This window comes from Salmo salar, chromosome 07, assembly GCF_965601325.2.
Source record: "Salmo salar chromosome 07, fSalSal1, whole genome shotgun sequence".
Lineage (NCBI taxonomy): Eukaryota > Metazoa > Chordata > Actinopteri > Salmoniformes > Salmonidae > Salmo > Salmo salar.
Window position 1 is genome coordinate 6,629,493 of NC_138297.1, and position 21,561 is coordinate 6,651,053.

General features: G+C 45.8%; 1 protein-coding gene across 1 annotated transcript; it reads left to right on the forward strand.

Moving 5' to 3' along the window:
* The first annotated feature begins 585 nt into the window (after positions 1-585).
* On the forward strand, positions 586-17,901 carry LOC106608456 (uncharacterized). Its single transcript, XM_082977272.1, has 5 exons — positions 586-1,512; positions 12,949-14,781; positions 14,819-14,959; positions 16,625-16,837; positions 17,348-17,901. Exons 2-5 carry the CDS (start codon positions 12,982-12,984, stop codon positions 17,519-17,521), a joined length of 2,328 nt encoding a protein of 775 aa, XP_082833398.1. The 5' UTR covers positions 586-1,512; positions 12,949-12,981; the 3' UTR covers positions 17,522-17,901.
* The last annotated feature ends 3,660 nt before the right edge of the window (positions 17,902-21,561 follow it).

Genomic DNA, 21,561 nt, shown 5'->3' on the forward strand with positions numbered 1-21,561 from the left:
CACGTTTGCTGTCTGGGCCCTTCATGTGAATAAATGCTGTCTACAAATAAATCAATGTTTTTCCTTCTAGAGATAACAAAAAAATGGTTCATATTTGACTCCTTCAATCGAGGCTACGAGTTTCGTTTCGGCTGTCAGTCAGTAGTTTTGTTCCAAATGACACCCTATTCCCTTGACTGGGGCCTAAAGTCAGGGTGTCATTTGGGACTGATGAAAACTGTCAAAAGATAGTCTTAAACCAACTGTTTATAATGATCGTTCTAAAGAGCCAATGAGAGACCTAGGGAATATGAACTCTGCTCTGTGATAGGACAGGAGCCAGGATTCCACTACTGGGATATCTGCCCACATGGAGAGTGAGTATGAATTCTAGTTGTGCCATGTAACTAACTACCTACAGCCACAATAGTATATATATATATATATATATATAATCCCAGTGTATTTCAGTTTTGGCAAAGTCGTTAGTTCATCTATATCACGTAGCTATACTTTAGTCTCCATAATAGACAGAGAGAAAGAGGAGATGGGGAACAAGGGGGGGTCCATGGGGGAACATGGGGGGGGTTCATGCCAACCGTGCAGTGAAGTGGACAACAGCTCGCGAGCCCGCCCTCACGCACCTTTTCAAAGCGTGCGAGGATGTCACAGGGAGATAGTGTATGTTAGGAAGCTAGAGATAGACAGAGAGATAGACAGAGAGATAGACAGAGAGATAGAGAGAGAGATAGACAGAGAGATAGACAGAGAGATAGACAGAGAGATAGACAGAGAGATAGACAGAGAGATAGACAGAGAGATAGACAGAGAGATAGAGAGAGAGATAGACAGAGAGATAGACAGAGAGATAGACAGAGAGATAGACAGAGAGATAGACAGAGAGATAGACAGAGAGATAGAGAGAGAGATAGACAGAGAGATAGAGAGAGAGATAGACAGAGAGATAGACAGAGAGATAGACAGAGAGATAGACAGAGAGATAGACAGAGAGATAGACAGAGAGATAGAGAGAGAGATAGACAGAGAGATAGACAGAGAGATAGACAGAGAGATAGAGAGAGAGATAGACAGAGAGATAGACAGAGAGATAGACAGAGAGATAGACAGAGAGATAGAGAGAGAGATAGACAGAGAGATAGACAGAGAGATAGACAGAGAGATAGACAGAGAGATAGACAGAGAGATAGAGAGAGAGATAGACAGAGAGATAGACAGAGAGATAGACAGAGAGATAGACAGAGAGATAGACAGAGAGATAGACAGAGAGATAGACAGAGAGATAGAGAGAGAGCGAGGAGCAGCAATAACAGGAAACACTGCGCGCAGGGCTTTGCTTTCTACCGAGCGGATGCACTGACCAGAGCAAACAGAAGGGCACGAGAGGAGCGGTTGCAGACAGATAAAACGGGAAGAGGAACACTGGAAAAACACCTCAGAACTAACCGGTTCTAACGGTCTCACGGAGAGAGAGAGAGAAGAGTCGGTTTCCGTGCGGGGGGGTTATCCAATTCAGTGAGTTATTGTCGAAAGTCAATTCTACTTTTGGTTTGTCACACTGACTGTACTCCGTGTGTCCTTTGCTGTGAAGTGCACTGACCTGTGTGTCCGTCCATGTTTATGTATCCTAGCCTATTGTCAACTGCGACATACTGTACGTGCACCGACAATTAATGGGCGGCAGCTGCTCATTATGGAGGACTAAACCTGACATAATTAGAAATAAATTAATAAATAAAAGCACACATATAGATAAATACCTAAATAAATGCTCATATAAACACATAAATACCTAAATAAATGCTCATATAAACGCATAAATAAATGCTCATGTAAACAGATAAATACATAAATAAATGCTCATTTAAACAAATAAATAAATGGATGAATGAATGCATACAGATTAATAATTAATAGCAGTTTATTTTGTTCTATTAATTTTATATTATTTATTTCTGTATTTCTTCCTCCAGTATGATAACGAGGGGGTGTCAAGCAAACATATGTGGCTGGTATCTAACAAACCATTGGTTGATCAATGCCACAGTGCGTTGCACTTGCCTGGGCTGCTTTCAGTATGACATAACGGTGTTCAACATTTTAAAGATCATGTTTAACATTAGTACCCCCCCAAAAACAATCATGTGTAGAGCATACATGTATCAGTGTCACTTTTTTCCCGACATTAGAAACTGGAGATAAAATCTATTTTATGCTGCCGTGCTGAACACGCACCATGAAAACACACAAATAGAACATTGTCCTTGGTTGCCGTAGAAAACGGTGAACAACTGTGGAACATTTACATTTACATTTAAGTCATTTAGCAGACGCTCTTATCCAGAGCGACTTACAAATTGGTGCATTCACCTTATAATATCCAGTGGAACAACCACTTTACAATAGTGCATCTAAATCTTTTAAGGGGGGGGGGTTAGAAGGATTACTTTATCCTATCCCAGGTATTCCTTGAAGAGGTGGGGTTTCAGGTGTCTCCGGAAGGTGGTGATTGACTCCGCTGTCCTGGCGTCGTGAGGGAGCTTGTTCCACCATTGGGGTGCCAGAGCAGCGAACAGTTTTGACTGGGCTGAGCGGGAACTGTGCTTCCTCAGAGGTAGGGAGGCGAGCAGGCCAGAGGTGGATGAACGGAGTGCCCTTGTTTGGGTGTAGGGCCTGATCAGAGCCTGAAGGTACGGAGGTGCCGTTCCCCTCACAGCTCCGTAGGCAAGCACCATGGTCTTGTAGCGGATGCGAGCTTCGACTGGAAGCCAGTGGAGAGAGCGGAGGAGCGGGGTGACGTGAGAGAACTTGGGAAGGTTGAACACCAGACGGGCTGCGGCGTTCTGGATGAGTTGTAGGGGTTTAATGGCACAGGCAGGGAGCCCAGCCAACAGCGAGTTGCAATAATCCAGACGGGAGATGACAAGTGCCTGGATTAGGACCTGCGCCGCTTCCTGTGTGAGGCAGGGTCGTACTCTGCGAATGTTGTAGAGCATGAACCTACAGGATCGGGTCACCGCCTTGATGTTGGTGGAGAACGACAGGGTGTTGTCCAGGGTCACGCCAAGGCTCTTAGCACTCTGGGAGGAGGACACAAGGGAGTTGTCAACCGTGATGGCGAGATCATGGAACGGGCAGTCCTTCCCCGGGAGGAAGAGCAGCTCCGTCTTGCCGAGGTTCAGCTTGAGGTGGTGATCCGTCATCCACACTGATATGTCTGCCAGACATGCAGAGATGCGATTCGCCACCTGGTTGTCAGAAGGGGGAAGGAGAAGATTAATTGTGTGTCATCTGCATAGCAATGATATGAGAGACCATGTGAGGATATGACAGAGCCAAGTGACTTGGTGTATAGCGAGAATAGGAGTGGGCCAAGAACAGAGCCCTGGGGGACACCAGTGGTGAGAGCACGTGGTGCGGAGACAGATTCTCGCCACGCCACCTGGTAGGAGCGACCTGTCAGGTAGGACGCAATCCAAGCGTGGGCGGCGCCGGAGATGCCCAGCTCGGAGAGGGTGGAGAGGAGGATCTGATGGTTCACGGTATCAAAGGCAGCAGATAGGTCTAGAAGGATGAGAGCAGAGGAGAGAGAGTTAGCTTTAGCAGTGCGGAGAGCCTCCGTGACACAGAGAAGAGCAGTCTCAGTTGAATGCCCAGTCTTGAAACCTGACTGATTAGGATCAAGAAGGTCATTCTGAGAGAGATAGCAAGAGAGCTGGCCAAGGACGGCGCGTTCAAGAGTTTTGGAGAGAAAGGAAAGAAGGGATACTGGTCTGTAGTTGTTGACATCGGAGGGATCGAGTGTAGGTTTTTTCAGAAGGGGTGCAACTCTCGCTCTCTTGAAGACGGAAGGGACGTAGCCAGCGGTCAAGGATGAGTTGATGAGCGAGGTGAGGTAGGGGAGAAGGTCTCCGGAAATGGTCTGGAGAAGAGAGGAGGGGATAGGGTCAAGTGGGCAGGTTGTTGGGCGGCCGGCCGTCACAAGACGCGAGATTTCATCTGGAGAGAGAGGGGAGAAAGAGGTCAAAGCACAGGGTAGGGCAGTGTGAGCAGGACCAGCAGTGTCGTTTGACTTAGCAAACGAGGATCGGATGTCGTCAACCTTCTTTTCAAAATGGTTGACGAAGTCATCCGCAGAGAGGGAGGAGGGGGGGGGGGAGGGGGAGGAGGATTCAGGAGGGAGGAGAAGGTAGCAAAGAGCTTCCTAGGGTTAGAGGCAGATGCTTGGAGTTTAGAGTGGTAGAAAGTGGCTTTAGCAGCAGAGACAGAAGAGGAAAATGTAGAGAGGAGGGAGTGAAAGGATGCCAGGTCCGCAGGGAGGCGAGTTTTCCTCCATTTCTGCTCGGCTGCCCGGAGCCCTGTTCTGTGAGCTCGCAGTGAGTCGTCGAGCCACGGAGCAGGAGGGGAGGACCGAGCCGGCCTGGAGGATAGGGGACAGAGGAAATCAAAGGATGCAGAGAGGGAGGAGAGGAGGGTTGAGGAGGCAGAATCAGGAGATAGGTTGGAGAAGGTTAGAGCAGAGGGAAGAGATGATAGGATGGAAGAGGAGAGAGTAGCGGGGAGAGAGAGAGCGAAGGTTGGGACGGCGCAATACCATCCGAGTAGGGGCAGAGTGAGAAGTGTTGGATGAGAGCGAGAGGGAAAAGGATACAAGGTAGTGGTCGGAGACTTGGAGGGGAGTTGCAATGAGATTAGTGGAAGAACAGCATCTAGTAAAGATGAGGTCAAGCGTATTGCCTGCCTTGTGAGTAGGGGGGGAGGTGAGAGGGTGAGGTCGAAAGAGGAGAGGAGTGGAAAGAAGGAGGCAGAGAGGAATGAGTCGAAGGTAGACGTGGGGAGGTTAAAGTCACCCAGAACTGTGAGAGGTGAGCCATCCTCAGGAAAGGAACTTATCAAGGCGTCAAGCTCATTGATGAACTCTCCAAGGGAACCTGGAGGGCGATAAATGATAAGGATGTTAAGCTTGAAAGGGCTGGTAACTGTGACAGCATGGAATTCAAATGAGGAGATAGACAGATGGGTCAGGGGAGAAAGAGAGAATGTCCACTTGGGAGAGATGAGGATTCCAGTGCCACCACCCCGCTGGCTCGATGCTCTAGGGGTATGCGAGAACACGTAGTCAGACGAGGAGAGAGCAGTAGGAGTAGCAGTGTTATCTGTGGTAATCCATGTTTCCGTCAGCGCCAGGAAGTCTAGGGACTGGAGGGTAGCATAGGCTGAGATGAACTCAGCCTTGTTGGCCGCAGACCGGCAGTTCCAGAGGCTGCCGGAGACCTGGAACTCCACGTGGGTCGTGCGCGCTGGGACCACCAGGTTAGAGTGGCAGCGGCCACGCGGTGTGGAGCATTTGTATGGCCTGTGCAGAGGAGAGAGAACAGGGATAGACAGACACATAGTAGACAAGCTACAGAAGAGGCTACGCTAATGCAAAGGAGATTGGAATGACAAGTGGACTACACGTCTCGAATGTTCAGGAAGTTAAGCTTACGTTGCAAAAATCTTATTTGAGCCATTGGTTGCCAAGCTACACCAGGTAGCAGTGTTATGAGTGGGTTTGTTTTGACAATAAGGCACCGGGCTACAGCCATATAGTTTTGAACCTAGAAGAAGGCCGAGAGACGGGAGTAGGCGAGAAGGAGTCGACCGGGATCGGTGAGAGGAATATCCAGTTGGACAGAAAAGCACGGTAAGCTAATGTTACTGAGTGAGTATCAAGCTAGCTAGCTTGGCTACAACTGAACGTTGAGTTGGCTGGCTAGCTAGCTGCATTTTACAGTCAGACTCTACATTTTACACTTAGGTAGCTAGCTAGCTAGCTGTGTTTAACAGTCAGACTCTACATTTTACACTTAAGTTGCTAGCTAGTTGCGTTTTTCAGTCAGACTCTACATTTTACACTTAGGTAGCTAGCTAGCTAGCTGTGTTTAACAGTCAGACTCTACATTTTACACTTAGGTAGCTAGCTAGCTAGCTGTGTTTAACAGTCAGACTCTACATTTTACACTTAAGTAGCTAGCTAGTTGCGTTTTTCAGTCAGACTAAACTTTACACTTAGGTAGCTATTTAGCTAGATAATGAACTAAACTTCAAGTATCGTAAACCATTTAGCTAGCTACCGTAGCAACATATCTGTCAGATGTAAAGCAAGCAGGATCGTGGCATGTGTCAGAAGCAGTTGGCTAGCTCATGTTAGCTAGATCACATTAGCTAGTCAAGTTTCAAGTTTTATTAGTCGTATTTACAGGATATACATGGTCCAATGAAATGCTTGCAGCTTCCTTCTCGACAATGCAACAACAATACTAAATAAAAGAGAAGAATACGAACATAAAGTAAATGGCTCAGTAGATATAATAAATATTTTAGCACAAGTATAATACAGGAAGGCACAATTTATAGTCCAATATTTACATGTGTATTGGGGGGGGGCAGTGTATAAACTGAGCAGTATAATAACAGTCTGGTAGCGTGTGTGTGCTAAGGTGTGGAGAATCAGAGCAGGTAGTCAGTCCAGTTCAACTGTTCAGCAAGTCTTATGGCTTGTAGACAGAAACTGTCTCTGAGCCTTTTGGTATCAGACCTCATGCTCCGATACCGTTTGCTCGACGGTAAAAGGAGAGAACAGCTCGTGGCTGTGGTCCTTGATGACGCTGTGTGCCTTCCTCAGGCACCGTTTCCTGGATGGGTGGTAGCACCGTCCCAGTGACGTACTGGGCTGTCTTCACCACCCGCTGGAGGGCCTTGCTGTTGTGGACGGAGCAATTCCCGTACCAGGCCATGATGCAAACGCTCTCGATGGTGCAGCGGTAGTATTTGGAGAGGACCCGGGGTGGCGTGGCAAATTTCTTCAGCCCCCTTAGGAAGTAGAGTTGCTGTTGCGACCTCCTGACAAGAATGGTGGTGTTGTTGATCCATGACAAGTCCTCAGTGATGTGGACGCTGAGAAACTTAAAACACGTGATTCTCTCTACTGCAGTCTCGTAGATGTGGATTGGGGCATGGACTGACTCATCGTTGTTGGTTATCAGGCGTACAACCGTGGTGTCGTCATGGAGACTAGATGATGGAGTTGGAGTCGTGCAAAGTCACACAGTCGTGGGTGAACAGGGAGTACACCCTGGGGGTGCACCTGTGTTAAGAGTCAGTGTGGAGGTGTTGTTGCCAACCCTCTTTCAGATGTAACTCGGAGGTGTAGCCTACTTTCTGAATTAAACCATAGTGGATACCTAATTTAAGTGGGATGTCATTAAGCTAGCTAGCTAGCTAGGCTAATTCTCTACATCATCCATCTTTGAAGCAGTTGGGCAGCAAAATTATGGTCTCAACAATTACAGGCATCTAAACCAGCAGCTAACCACAGTCAAATAAGGAAGAGCATGATGGAAGAAGTCCCCTATATGAAGCTAGCCACAATAAGGATTAGCCACAATAGTGGAATTTGCTGTTCGCCTTAGCAATTGTTAGTGAGATGAGACGTGGTGCCATAATATAAATAGTAGCTTAGCAAGCTATACGTTTAATGATTTCCTGGAGCCTAGTGGAGATGTATGGTCGTATCTAAGGCAGGAGATTTCTCTGCATCCAGGTTGAGGCTTGCTTCCAGCAGGAACATGGATCACTCCCTTGTCAGTAAGTCATGATATTGTTGTTTTCCGTTATATTGCATGATACAAGTTCCTCGGTGTCCACATCACTAAGGACCTATCATGGTCCAAACGCACCAACACAGTCGTGAAGAGAGCACGACAAAGCTTCTTCCCCCTCAGGAGGCTGAAAAGATTTGGCATGGGCCCTCAGATCCTCAAAATGTTATACAGCTGCACCATTGAGAGCATCTTGACTGGCTGCATCACGGCTTGGTGTGGCAACTGCTTGGCATCCGACCAGGAGGTGGTGCGTATGGCCAAGTACTTTTTATCTTTGCATTGTTGGGAAAGGGCTCGTAAGTAAGCATTTCACGGTGAAGTTACACCTCTTGTATTTGACGCATGACAAATAACATTTTGATTTGATTTTGATAATAGGCAGGAGACCCAGTGCGAGGGCAGGGGTCTCTTTCTAGGAGACTCGCTACCTCGATCAGTCTCTCTTCAGATGCTAGAGACAGACTGGTCCAAGGACTTCCAGAGCCACTACCTGCGATCTCTCCAGAGCACAGATAAATAAGCTGTACTCCTAGTAAACCTCCTTCACTGTGGCGGCAGGTAGTCTAGTGGTTAGAATGTAGGGACGGCAGGTAGCCTAGTGGTTAGAGTGTAGGGACGGCAGGTAGCCTAGTGGTTAGAGTGTAGGGACGGCAGGTAGCCTAGTGGTTAGAGTGTAGGGGCGGCAGGTAGCCTAGTGGTTAGAGTGTAGAGGAGGCAGGTAGCCTAGTGGTTAGAGTGTAGGGACGGCAGGTAGCCTAGTGGTTAGATAGTAGGGGCGGCAGGTAGCCTAGTGGTTAGAGCGTAGGGGCGGCAGGTAGCCTAGTGGTTAGAGCGTAGGGGCGGCAGGTAGCCTAGTGGTTAGAGCGTAGGGGCGGCAGGTAGCCTAGTGGTTAGAGCGTAGGGGCGGCAGGTAGCCTAGTGGTTAGAGCGTAGGGGCGGCAGGTAGCCTAGTGGTTAGAGCGTAGGGGCGGCAGGTAGCCTAGTGGTTAGAGCGTAGAGGCGGCAGGTAGCCTAGTGGTTAGAGCGTAGAGGCGGCAGGTAGCCTAGCGGTTAGAGTGTTGGGCCAGTAATCGCAAGGTTGCTAGATCAAATCCCCGAGCTGATAAGGTAAAATTCTGTCGTTCTGCCCCTGAACAAAGCAGTTAACCCACTATTCCTAGGCTGTCATTGTAAATAACAGTTTGTTCTTAACTGACTTGTGTGGTTAAATAAATAAAATAATTCACTGCGGCAGCCTGCCTGTGTGATAACATAGTATATTATCCAGGGCCAGTTGTTGGATTCTATTCACTCCAAAACTCATGCTCTCTCCTCCCTGGACAAGTCTCTGAGACTATTATTAAAAACTAACATGTGTCCATCCCTCTGTCCCCAGGTGAGTCTGCTGGGCTGTGGGAACTCTAGAGCAACACATCAACAAACCTACCACCCTGTTGTCAGCTGTCAGCAGACTGTTTCGAGGAAGGATGCAACTATCACTGCTTTCAAAGGCCACAGTCAAGTTTTTTTGTATAAACAACTTGTTTTTTTTATTGTTTATTATAAAAAAAAGTTTTCTAACTTCTGTGGTATAAGTGATTCAAAAGGTCTCATGTCCAGGGTAAATACATCTTTATTCATGTATATCCGACACATCAACACAGGCTTGTCAACTAAAATATATATATATATCGCAGACAAGATTTAAGAATGGTACAAGTAGACAAAGTGACTATAAGTCAGTGCTTGTGTCTACAGCTGTTGGTATGAATTTGAATGGTTACATACAATACATGTTGATAGAATGGCTGAGAGACAGAGAGACTGTTGCTGTACTCCCCAGGTAAGGACCTTGTTTCCGGGTACCACTAAAGGCCACAGTCTTCAGCCAGGCAGCTTGAAGATGTCACCATCCAGGCCCGTTTCACAGCATGCAGTCGCCTGATACATCATTTACCTTTCATCACCAAAGACATGTTAGCGTTTACTGCACATGTTGCTGAAACGATTCAATCTTTTGGTTCGTGTCATTGATTATATGGAAATTCACATACAATATTCAGTTCATAAGCATTGACTGTAATACCTCTAAGGATCGGGTAGGCAACCCTGGGCCTGGATTGCCGCAGCCACTTCATGTTTTTGTGTGTGTTGAATTTAGGAAATCACTGAACTGATCAATTAGCACAGTTGGTCAGGGCTGCGTTCAGTACAAAACATAATGGAACGTTCAACTGATGAAACTGTACTGAAGACCAGTTGAAAAAAAACTTGGGAGTGGTTGGGTTTGTGGGGGTCTTAAAATTGCACCGCTGCCCTTTTTCAATACACCACTCGTTGCTTCAAGCCACACCCTGGCACTCCCACCGAACGGAGAAAACGCGTCTCAAATTCTGTTCCGAGAACGTTTTTGGGGAAAACGTGTCGTTCAATACAAACCGTTACGCAACGTAGAAAACGATCACGCGAACTGAACGCACCCTGAACGCAGCCCGTGGCCAAAATCCTGCAGTACCCGCGGCACTCCAGGAACAGGGTTGCCTACCCCTGCTGTGGGATTCTGGGGTGAAAGGACTGCTCTGTAAGGTAATGGGCGACAGCTTTCTTCCAGAGCAATAGCTATCTAGGTCCTAGGATAACCTCCACCTTGTCCACCACCTCCACCAATGTAATTGAATTGCACTCAAAGACAGTCTAGGCAAAAACTGATCCTAAAATCAGTACTTCTACTCTGAAATACTTTGTGAATGTGTGCCCTGGCCTATCAGCCAGCAATGCCACTCCATCTGAAATGCAACAAAAACAACTTGAATAAGACTTATCTTATTTTGTACATTATGCTAGTTAGCTAATGAAACATTATTGTAAATGCGCACAAGCCTAATCAGCCAAATTATATGAAAACAACAAATCCTATTTGCAGTGATATTAGGAGGGACATTTTCCTGGACAACTTTCTGTCACCAATTCATCAAACAGGCAGAGGAACAAAGTCGTTTGACAAAAAGTGTTCAATAGTCAGTAACTAGCTGCTAGTCTTTAAAATATAGCTTCCAGTTATATAGCTAGTTGTTGTTTTCTAGAAACCTAGCTACTGTTACAGATGGTGGGAGTAAGCTAACTTTAGCTTTCCCCCAGAAGTTACAATATATATTTTTTTGCCTTTTATTTAAGGTAAATTCCTTGCCTAGTTAAGAACAAATTCTTATTTTCAATGACGACCTAGGAACAGTGGGTTAACTTGTTCAGGAGCAGAACAACAGATTTGTACCTTGTCAGGTCAGGGATTTGATCTTACAACCTTTCGGTTACTAGTCCAACACTCTAACCACTAGGCTACGCTGCAGCCTCAAGATAGCGGGCTAGTAAATGGCATTTTTTTTAATCAACTTTATCAATCAGATGAACAGCTAGCAAATGTATCCGTTCACCAATGTGTAACTTGTAGCAGCTAGCTGACAAGTTGTCGATGCATGCATCCACACGTGAAATCCGGTAATCTGGAGATACGTCGTTCTCAGCAGGGGCCAGCACTGCCACAGGTCTATGTGAAGATAGCCACAATAGTGGAATATTCGGTTCGCCTTCAAAATAAACGTACGGCACTGAAACTGACGCAAACGGATACAAATAGTGGAATCATGCCATATTCGGACTAAATAACACGTTTGGAATGTTGCTATATGAATTAAAGAAAACACAATTTAATTTGACAAAAAAAAAAGACAAATCAGTTAATCGCACTGTGGATGTAATTAGACTTAATAATTGTATATTATTTTTATTTAACCTTTTTATTTAACTTGGTTAAGGAATTGCATTTAAACATCAGCTATCTGAGCAGCTAACCGATCGCTGCAGCTGTACATAGTCCATCTGTAAATAGCCCACCCACCCAATCTACCTACCTCATCCCCATACTGTTTTTATTTACTTTTCTGCTCTTTTGCACACCAGTATTTCTACTTACACACCATCATCTGCTCATTTATCACTCCAGTGTTAAACTGCTAAATTGTAATTACTTCGCTACTATGGCCTATTTATTGCCTTACCTCCTCACGCCATTTGCACAAACTTTATATAGACTCTTTTTTTCTATTGTGTTATTGACTGTACGCTTGTTTATTCCATGTGTAACTCTGTGTTTTTTGTGTCGCACTGCTTTGCTTTATCTTGGCCAGGTCGCAGTTGTAAATGAGAACTTGTTCTCAACTAGCTTACCTGGTTAAATAAAGGTGAAATTAAATAATTCAGTTAAAAAGGGGCGTACTGTACAGCCTTACCCATGGATCTTGGTTCCATGAAATGGAGTATCAGCCAATTCAGTGACACCCAAAGAACACAACGTTGAAGAGTTTACACAGATATTAGCATTGTAGCTGATATTAGCATTGTAGCAGATATTATCATTGTAGCTCATATTAGCATTGTAGCTCATATTAGCATTGTAGCTGATATTAGCATTGTAGCTGATATTAGCATTGTAGCTGATATTAGCATTGTAGCAGATATTAGCATTGTACCTCATATTAGCATTGTAACTGATATTAGCATTGTAGCTGATATTAGCATTGTAGCTCATATTGCAGGACTTTGACTGTGGGAAATCACTTCCCCAGTCAGTCTATTTGTACGTATTGCATATTAATATCGCAATGTACAGGCTTTTTTATTAAATGTATTTATATTTTTTATTGAACCTTTTATTTAACTAGGCAAGTCAGTTAAGAACAAATTCTTATTTACAATGACGAATTCTACCCCATTTTAGGGACCCAAGATCAATAGGTATCCGCCTAGTCAGTGACACCCAAACGAACACAACTATGAAGAGAAATGGAAAAGAGATCGAATTTGAATAATTTAATATTTATCTATTTTTAGGCTGTTGGATTAGATAGTTAATGTTGCAACGGAATTATAGTAACCCCCTACCATGGTGACCATGGTGACTGATGTGACCTATTCACTGTAGGGTTAAACTGCCACACATTTAGTTGAATTAATGTATGGATTATAGCTAGATTCAAATCCTATTTAAAAGGTCACTTTCTCTTTTGTCTGTCTCTCTCTCTGTGTGTGTGTGTGCGCGTGTGTGTATGTGTGTATGTGTAAGTGTGTGTGTGGGGTACGGTACGGTCGCAATGGGGTGTAAGGTACGGTCACAATGGGGTGTACGGTACGGTCGCAATGGGGTGTAAGGTACAGTCGCAATGGGGTGTAAGGTACGGTCGCAATGGGGTGTAAGGTACAGTCACAATGGGTTTATCACTTTAAACACAAATTTGATTTCTAAACAGTTTAATATTTTCTCTCTTTTCAGAAACAGTCATCGACGAGGAGAAGAGAAGACTCCATGGATTCCCCTTCTGATCTGTTTGGTCGTCAGTCCTCCCTGATTTCTCCCTTTGACCCGTATCCTAACCCCTCCACCGCCCTTGACCTCCCCAGACACATCACACCCTCTGGAGGGGGGCACGGTGCACCCTACCCTGGAGCCAACCCCTCCTCCCAACCCCACTACCCCCTCATCCACCACCTGCTGCAGCCTGGTGGAGCCCCCATGAGGTCCAAGGGGCAATTACACCTAGACAGATATAACAGGGAAGAGGAAGGGATGGAGGGGGAGAAGGAGGAAGGGATGGGTGGACGGTTGGTAGGGGTGGGGGGGAAGAGGCTGAGTGGGGCCGCCCTAGTGGCGGACTGGAGTTATGACATAATGAGAGTGAAACGATTGAGACTGGAGAGTCTAGTTTTCGGAGATGGAGAGATAGGCTTAGAGGAAGAAGAGGAGGAGGAGAAAGGGAGGAGGAGTGCAGAGAGGGGGAACAGGGAGAAAGGGCGGGAGGGGAGGAGGAAAAGGGAGAAAGAGGAGCTGAAAGAACAGTTGGAAGAGGCGAGAGGAAGACTGAAGGACTTGCAGGAGAAAGTATGGAAAGCATTCGGAGAGAGATCCGCTCAGGAGGAGGAGAAGAGGTGGAGCGGGGGAGAGCAGGAGGAGGATGGCGATGGAGAGATGAACAAAGAGGAGGAGGAGACGGCAAAAGGGATCACTGAAGAAGAAGTAGGAGAAACAGACGATCTCTCTCTTCCCTTCATCCCCTCTTCTCCCCATTTCCAAGGCATCGCTAAACAAGACCGAAAAGCGGAGGATCACGAGAAAAGGAGTGAAGAACAGAGGAACGTGAACGGAGGAGGTGGGGTGTTTTTGGAGGGGGTTTTGAAGAGGGCGGCAGTGTGGATGGGGTGTGGGGTGGTGAGGGGGGAGTGGGAGCGTTTTGGAGGGGAGCAGAAGTTTGCCCAAGCTTTGAAACAGGAACTGGGAAGCGCTGTAGCTCGAGTCATCGATAGGGTCCTCCGTCTATACACCCAAAACGACCCTCTACCTCGATCCATTCATCCATCACCCGGAGAGGGAAGGAACGTGGGAGGAGGCGGAGGAGGAGTGTGGGCAGCCCTGAGAGAGAGGGAGGAGAGGAAGGAGAGAGGACGCGGGGGAGGTTCAGCAACACACGACCAACCTCCCCACTCAAACGGAGGTCCGCCCCCACACCCCCACCAGGAACAATCTGAAGCGTTGCCGTTGATTACCCGTCGCCCCGACAACCGCCGAAACAATCTTCTACCCCCCAATAACCCAACTAAAAACACTCTTCTCCCTCCTCACCCCTTCCCCCCTCTCTGTCAGCCTCACCCCGCCTTCCTCCCCCCCTCCTCTCGTCATAAGGACTCCTCCCCCTTCCTCCCGCCCTCCTCCTGCCTGCTCCCCATCCCCCTCCTCCACTACACCATGCAACAGCTCTTTACTCGTTCTCTCTCTCACCTTCACCCTCTCCACAAAGGGGGCATTATGAACTCTGATGTTTACATGGAGGGGAACCCTTTCCCCCACCACCTCACCTCCTCCTCCTCTTCCTCTCATCCCTCCTTCCCTCCCCTCGCTGTGATGGAGGGATTGGATCGGCTGGATGGAGGGCTGCAACATCATCATGAGAGGGATGGAGGGATGAGAGGAGGAAGGGACGGAGGGATGGATTCTGGGATATATCTCGGTCTGGGTTCAATATCCTTTTTTTGGAGGAGTGGAGTGAGAAAAAGTGTGTGTGTGTGTGTGTGTGTGTGTGTGTGTGTGTGTGTGTGTGTGTGTGTGTGTGTGTGTGTGTGTGTGTGTGTGTGTGTGTGTGTGTGTGTGTGTGATCTCCATACTACTCCTTAACCATGGTTACTCTCAGGAGGGTTTGTCTCCCTGTCATCTGAAGAAAGCCAAACTGATGTTCTTCTACGCTAGATACCCCAGCTCTAACACGCTCAAGACTTATTTCCCTGATGTCAAGGTATTGTATTACACAAACACACACGGACTCTACAAGGTGTTGAAAGTGTTCCACAGGGATAACGGCCCATGTGGACTACAATGCTTCCCGCAGTTGTGTCAGGTTGGCTGGATGTCCTTTGGGTGAAGGACCATTCTTGATAGACACAGGAAACTGTTGAGTGTGAAAACCCCAGCAGCGTTGTAGTTCTTGACACAAATCAATGCACCTGGCACCTACTACCATACCCTGTTAAAAGACACTTAAATATTTTGTCTTGCCTATTCACCCTCTGAATGGCACACAAACACAATCCATGTCTCAAATATCTCAAGGTTTAACAATCATTCTTTAAACTGTCTCCTCCCCTTCATTTACACTGATTGAAGTGACATCAATAAGTGATCGTAGCTTTCACCTGGATTCACCTAGTCAGTCTGTCATAGAAAGAGCAGGAGTTCCTAATATTTTGTACAGTCAGTGTACTTCCCTGATGTCAAGGTACCAGTGCGCCCTCTAGTGAAACTATAATCAACTACAACAACACTGACTCATACAATACAACTGTGTCAAAGTTACCTCTGGACATCTCTCTTTCTCTCTCTCCCTCTCTCCTCTCTCTCTTCATCTCTCTTTCCCTCTTACTCTCTCTCTCTCACTCTCCTCTCTCGCTTCCTCTCTCTCTCCCTCTCTCTTCGTTTCTCTTTCTCTCTCTGCTCTCTCTCTTCATCTCTCTTTCCCTCTCTCTTTCTCTCTCTCCCTCTCTCCTCTCTCTCTTCATCTCTCTTTCCCTCTTACTCTCTCTGACTCTCCTCTCTCGCTTCCTCTCTCTCTCCCTCTCTCTTCGTTTCTCTTTCTCTCTCTCCTCTCTCTCTTCATCTCTCTTTCCCTCTCTCTTTCTCTCTCTCCCTCTCTCCTCTCTCGCTTCATCTCTCTTTCCCTCTCTCTCTCTCTCTCTCTCTCTCCTCTCTCGCTTCATCTCTTTCCCTCTTTCTCTCTCTCGCTTCATCTCTCTTTCCCTCTCTCTTTCTCTCTCCTCTCATCTCTTTCCCTCTTTCTCTCTCTCGCTTCATCTCTCTTTCCCTCTCTCTCTCTCTCTCCTCTCTCGCTTCATCTCTTTCCCTCTTTCTCTCTCTCGCTTCATCTCTCTTTCCCTCTCTCTCTCTCTCTCCTCTCTTGCTTCATCTCTTTCCCTCTTTCTCTCTCTCGCTTCATCTCTCTTTCCCTCTCTCTTTCTCTCTCTCTCCCTCTCTCGCTTCATCTCTCTTTCCCTCTCTCTCTCTTTCCCTCTCTCTTCATCTCTCTTTCCCTCTCTCTCTCTCCTCTCTCTCTTTCCCTCTCTCTTCATCTCTCTTTCCCTCTCTCTTTCTCTCTCTCTCCCTCTCTCGCTTCATCTCTCTTTCCTTCTCTCTCTCTCTCTTTCCCTCTCTCTTCATCTCTCTTTCCCTCTCTCTCTCTCCTCTCTCTCTTTCCCTCTCTCTTCATCTCTCTTTCCCTCTCTCTTTCTCTCTCTCTCCCTCTCTCGCTTCATCTCTCTTTCCTTCTCTCTCTCTCTCTTTCCCTCTCTCTTCATCTCTCTTTCCCTCTCTCTCTCTCCTCTCTCTCTTTCCCTCTCTCTTCATCTCTCTTTCCCTCTCTCTTTCTCTCTCTCTCCTCTCTCTCTTCATCTCTCTTTCCCACCTGTAGTTCAACCGCTGCGTGACCTCCCAGCTCATCAAGTGGTTCAGTAACTTCCGTGAGTTCTTCTACATCCAGATGGAGCGCTTCGCCAGGCAGGCTGCCCGCGACGGTGCACTCTGCCTGGGGAGAGATAGCAGAGAGACCCCCCTACGCCTGGGCCGGGACACTGAGCTCTATCGCATACTGAACATGCATTATAACAAGAGCAACGACTACCAAGTAAGTGTGAGGGGTGTAGGGACTTGCTGTCTATCTGTCTGTGTATCTCTCTTATACATGCACATTGAACGCCTCTCTCTCACCCTCCCTCTCCTTCCTCCTCTCTCTTTCTCTCTCTCACCCTCCCTCTCCTTCCTCCTCTCTCTTTCTCTCTCACCCTCCCTTTCCTCCTTCTCTCTCTCACCCTCCCTCTCCTCCACCTCCTTCCTCCTCTCTCTTTCTCTCACCCTCCCTCTCCTCCCCCTTCCTCTCTCTCTCTCTCTCTCCCTCTCCTCCCCCCTCCTTCCTCATCTCTCTTTCTCTCTCTCACCCTCCCTCTCCTCCCCCCTCCTCTCTCTCTCACTCCCTCTCTCCTTCCTCTTTCTCTCTCTCACACTCCCTCTCCTCCCCCTCCTTACTTTCTCTCTCTCTCACCCACCCTTCCTCCTCTCTCTTTCTCTCTCACCCCCCTCCTTCCGCCTCTCTCTCTATCCCCCTCCCTCTCTCCTTCCTCTTTCTCTCTCTCTCTAGGTTCCTGACAGGTTTGTGGAGATAGCAGAGTTAGCACTGAGAGAGTTCTACACGGCGATACAGACTGGGAGAGATAGTGACCCCTGCTGGAAGAAATACATTTACAAGATTATCTGTAAACTAGATAGCCCTGTTCCGGATAGTTTTAGGCTGCCTGGCTGTCCAATGGGCTGAGGAGAGGACACGCACACAAACCTGCAAGGGGAACACACACACACACACACACACACACACACACACACACACACACACACACACACACACACAAGGGACATATACACACACACACACACACACGGAACACACACACACAAACCACAAGGGACACACACGGAACACACACACACACAAACCGCAAGGGGGACACACACAAATTCATTGAACAGTCCTGTACCAGATGCCTGGGTGCCCTATGGGCTGAAGTGTGAGGACACACACACTGCACGGGAAGCACATTGTATGGGACATCCATGCTCACACACACACACACACACACACACACACACACACACACACACACACACACACACACACACACACACACACACAAACACTGCAACGGATGCAGGAACACACACAATGAGCTGACGAATTAAATGTAAAATATGTCACTAGTATAAATTCATACATTGAAGTAATTGTTAACGTGTTCTATTGGAAAGGTATACAACACATGCTATACTATTACTAACTACTGCACAATGTGTTCTGCCATGAATCTCTCTGGTTGTTGGTCGCTATAGTTCGCTGGCTCTTATTGGCTGTGTTACTCAATACCACATCTGGGTTCAAATAGTATTTAGTGTTTGTTTTTTGCTCGCCTGGAGTGCCAGACTGTTATATTAGTGCCATTGCAACTGGTAAACTCAATCAAGCACAGAGGGTATTTGTAATGATTTCAAATAGCATGTGAGGCCATAGAGATGGAAAGAGGTCTCCTCTTTTGTAATGATTTCAAATAGCATGTGAGGCCATAGAGATGGAAAGAGGTCTCCTCTTTTGTAATGATTTCAAATAGCATGTGAGGCCATAGAGATGGAAAGAGGTCTCCTCTTTTGTAATGATTTCAAATAGCATGTGAGGCCATAGAGATGGAAAGAGGTCTCCTCTTTTGTAATGATTTCAAATAGCATGTGAGACCATAGAGATGGAAAGAGGTCTCCTCTTTTGTAATGATTTCAAATAGCATGTGAGGCCATAGAGATGGAAAGAGGTCTCCTCTTTTGTAATGATTTCAAATAGCATGTGAGACCATAGAGATGGAAAGAGGTCTCATCTTTTGTAATGATTTCAAATAGCATGTGAGGCCATAGAGATGGAACGAGGTCTCCTCTTTGTATCTGTGCCATTATGGTGTCTGTGACAGAACGGGAAGCGCCATTGACGCTATCTCCATTTTTATGCTAATATTTGTGATTTACCTCTACCTGCAGTACTGCAGTCCTGAACCAAACCATGGCACCCAATTTGAAAAAGAAGACAATGGTCTGATCATTGGCTGATTGCTCCCAACCCATTAGAATCCCCACCAAGTTGACTACTTTAAAATGGTGGAAACCCTCACTGGCAATGTCCATGCTAAAACAGGTTATATCCAAGTTTATTCCTCTGACTATCTCTGTTTGAACCCAGATCTGCTCTATCCAATCCAAAACCATAAAGATCTCTGGAAATGGCTCTATGGTCAAATTCTTCTATACATTCATTCATAATATTGAATATTATTTTTGTTTACTTGTTTACTATACTGTTGTTTAGTTGTTGTTAAGAGTAAGATACATAAACACACGTATGTGTATGTGTATATGTATGTATGTGTGTATGTGTGTGTATATATGTGTATATGTATATATGTATGTGTGTATGTATATGTGTGTGTATATATGTGTGTGTGTGTGTGTGTGTGTGTGTGTGTGTGTGTGTGTGTGTGTGTGTGTGTGTATGTATGTGTGTATATATACACACAGCATTTTAACATATAAATAGAAATACTAGAATTGAGAATAGTAATTATATAAATTATATTTCTATGGTTTATTATGATTTGTTTATACAGTATATTACAAGATCTGTGCCTCAGCTTTTTTTGATGATTTTTGATGCTATTCCCACACACACACACACCACACACACACACACACACACACACAGGCACACACTTTTGATGTTATGACATAATTATTGTAATAAATGAAGGAAGGGTTGAATAATGGGGGAAACAGAGTGATGAAAAGGGGGAAAATAAAAGGATTGAAGATAAAATGGGGTATAACAATGTGTTTTTTCCCCATGACAGGATGACGAACACACACTATGAATGGGCAACACACCATTCTCTGTCTCTCTCTGTCTCTCTCTGTCTCTCTCTCTGTCTCTCTCTCTCTGTCTGTCTCTGTGTCTGTCTCTCTCGCTCTCTCTGTCTCTCTCTCTCGGGTCAGTAAAGTCCTCCAGGTAGTGTGTGTGTGTGTGTGTGGCTCTGTGTCAGGTGGTTAGACTTAGTCGTGGATTGAGCTGCTTAAAACACCTTGTCATAGGAGTATTAGTGTGTTGGCTACCAGACTGCAACACACATAGGGAGACACACACAGGTCTTGGTATTCCAGATATGTGTCCTAAAACAGGACTAAATTAGTCCCTCTTATATCAGACCTTCTGTGGTCGCATAGCTTCCCAGAAGGTAGCACATAATGTTCTGAGAACCATATGTTTTGATGTGAGAGCGTGGTGAGAGAATGTGATTGTCCTACGGTTATTTTATACAACTTTTCCACAACTTTCTGGGAAAGGAGCAGGATTTGTTGCTTGTCTTCGGGAACATTCTCAGGACATGAATGATAGGGAAACATTTTTGATTTCCGCCTAAATTAATTTCCCGCCTAATTAGATATACCCAAACGTAGTTATTTTTCATGAGATGGCCATAAACAATAACTGGTAATGTTGCATACTGTAGTTTCAGAAAGTTCTGGAAGATATCTGTCTGGTATAAAAAAAACTGTGTTATACATTCCTGATCTATACTCACCTTTTGAGGACACAAGTTCAAGTACATAGTACAAATATAATGAAAATATGAAAATATCCTATATGATTTCAACAGAAGTGGAGCAATAGGGCTTGAAATGACTGAACTGCTTTCTAAATATAGTAACAATCAAATTATAAAATGACTTAGTGTAAGATTTAACCTTTCTTATAACTGGCAAATAAATAGGATCAAACTTAGTGACAGAAGAATATTGGCACCATTTCATATAGTCGACGACAGAGAATGTTCTCCTAAATGTCCCCACTGAGGGGCGCAGAAACACTTGTTACAACTTCAGCTTTAAGTACAAAGTGATTTCTAACACGTTTGAGGTAAGACCCAGATGCAGACAGCGTTGAAGAAACAAAAGTTTATTCCTAACAACAGGGGCAGGCAAACGACACGTCAAGGCAGGCAGGGGTCAATAATCCAGAGAAGGTAAACAGGGTCCAGAACGACAGGCAGTCGCAGGGTCAGGGCAGACAGAACGGTCAAAACCGGGAAGGACTAGAAAACAGGAAGCAGGGAAAAACGCTGGTAGGTTTGACGAACAAAACGAAATGACAACAGACAAACAGAAAACACACGTATAAATACACAGGGGATAATGGGGAAGATGGGCAACACCTTGAGGTGGGTGGAGACAAGCACACAGACAGGTGAAACAGATCAGGGTGTGACAGATTTCATCTGTCTGTGACCAAGAGAAAGTGGTCTTGTTTAAATCCGATGAAATTATTTCGATTTTTTTTTCATTTTAAAAGCTCTAAATCCGCATGAGAATATCACAGTGAGATAAAACTACAACTGTTGAATTCACTAGACTGTCATCTTCCATATGTCGTCTCCCAGCCTGGGCTCCGTCACTCAGCTGGAGAGTAAATCAATTATTTGTCTGGATAGGCCAGAAAATGTGACACGTCACTCGCTATGCAAATGTTGGGTGTGAAACCTGAGACTTTATGTCAGCTCCACTGAGAGAGTGGTAGTGGAGAGCAGGTAGATGGGGCTTTCTGGCACTATAATGCACGGGACCCTACGACTTTCACTGAGCGCATTTTACACCAAAAAATGTCAGTCGGAAACTGGTCCAAAACCAGTAAAAGTCCCAGATATAAGGGACTTAATATTGACAAATACAAAAAAAAAAAAAACATTCTTGCTATTTCATTACTTTAACAGAACG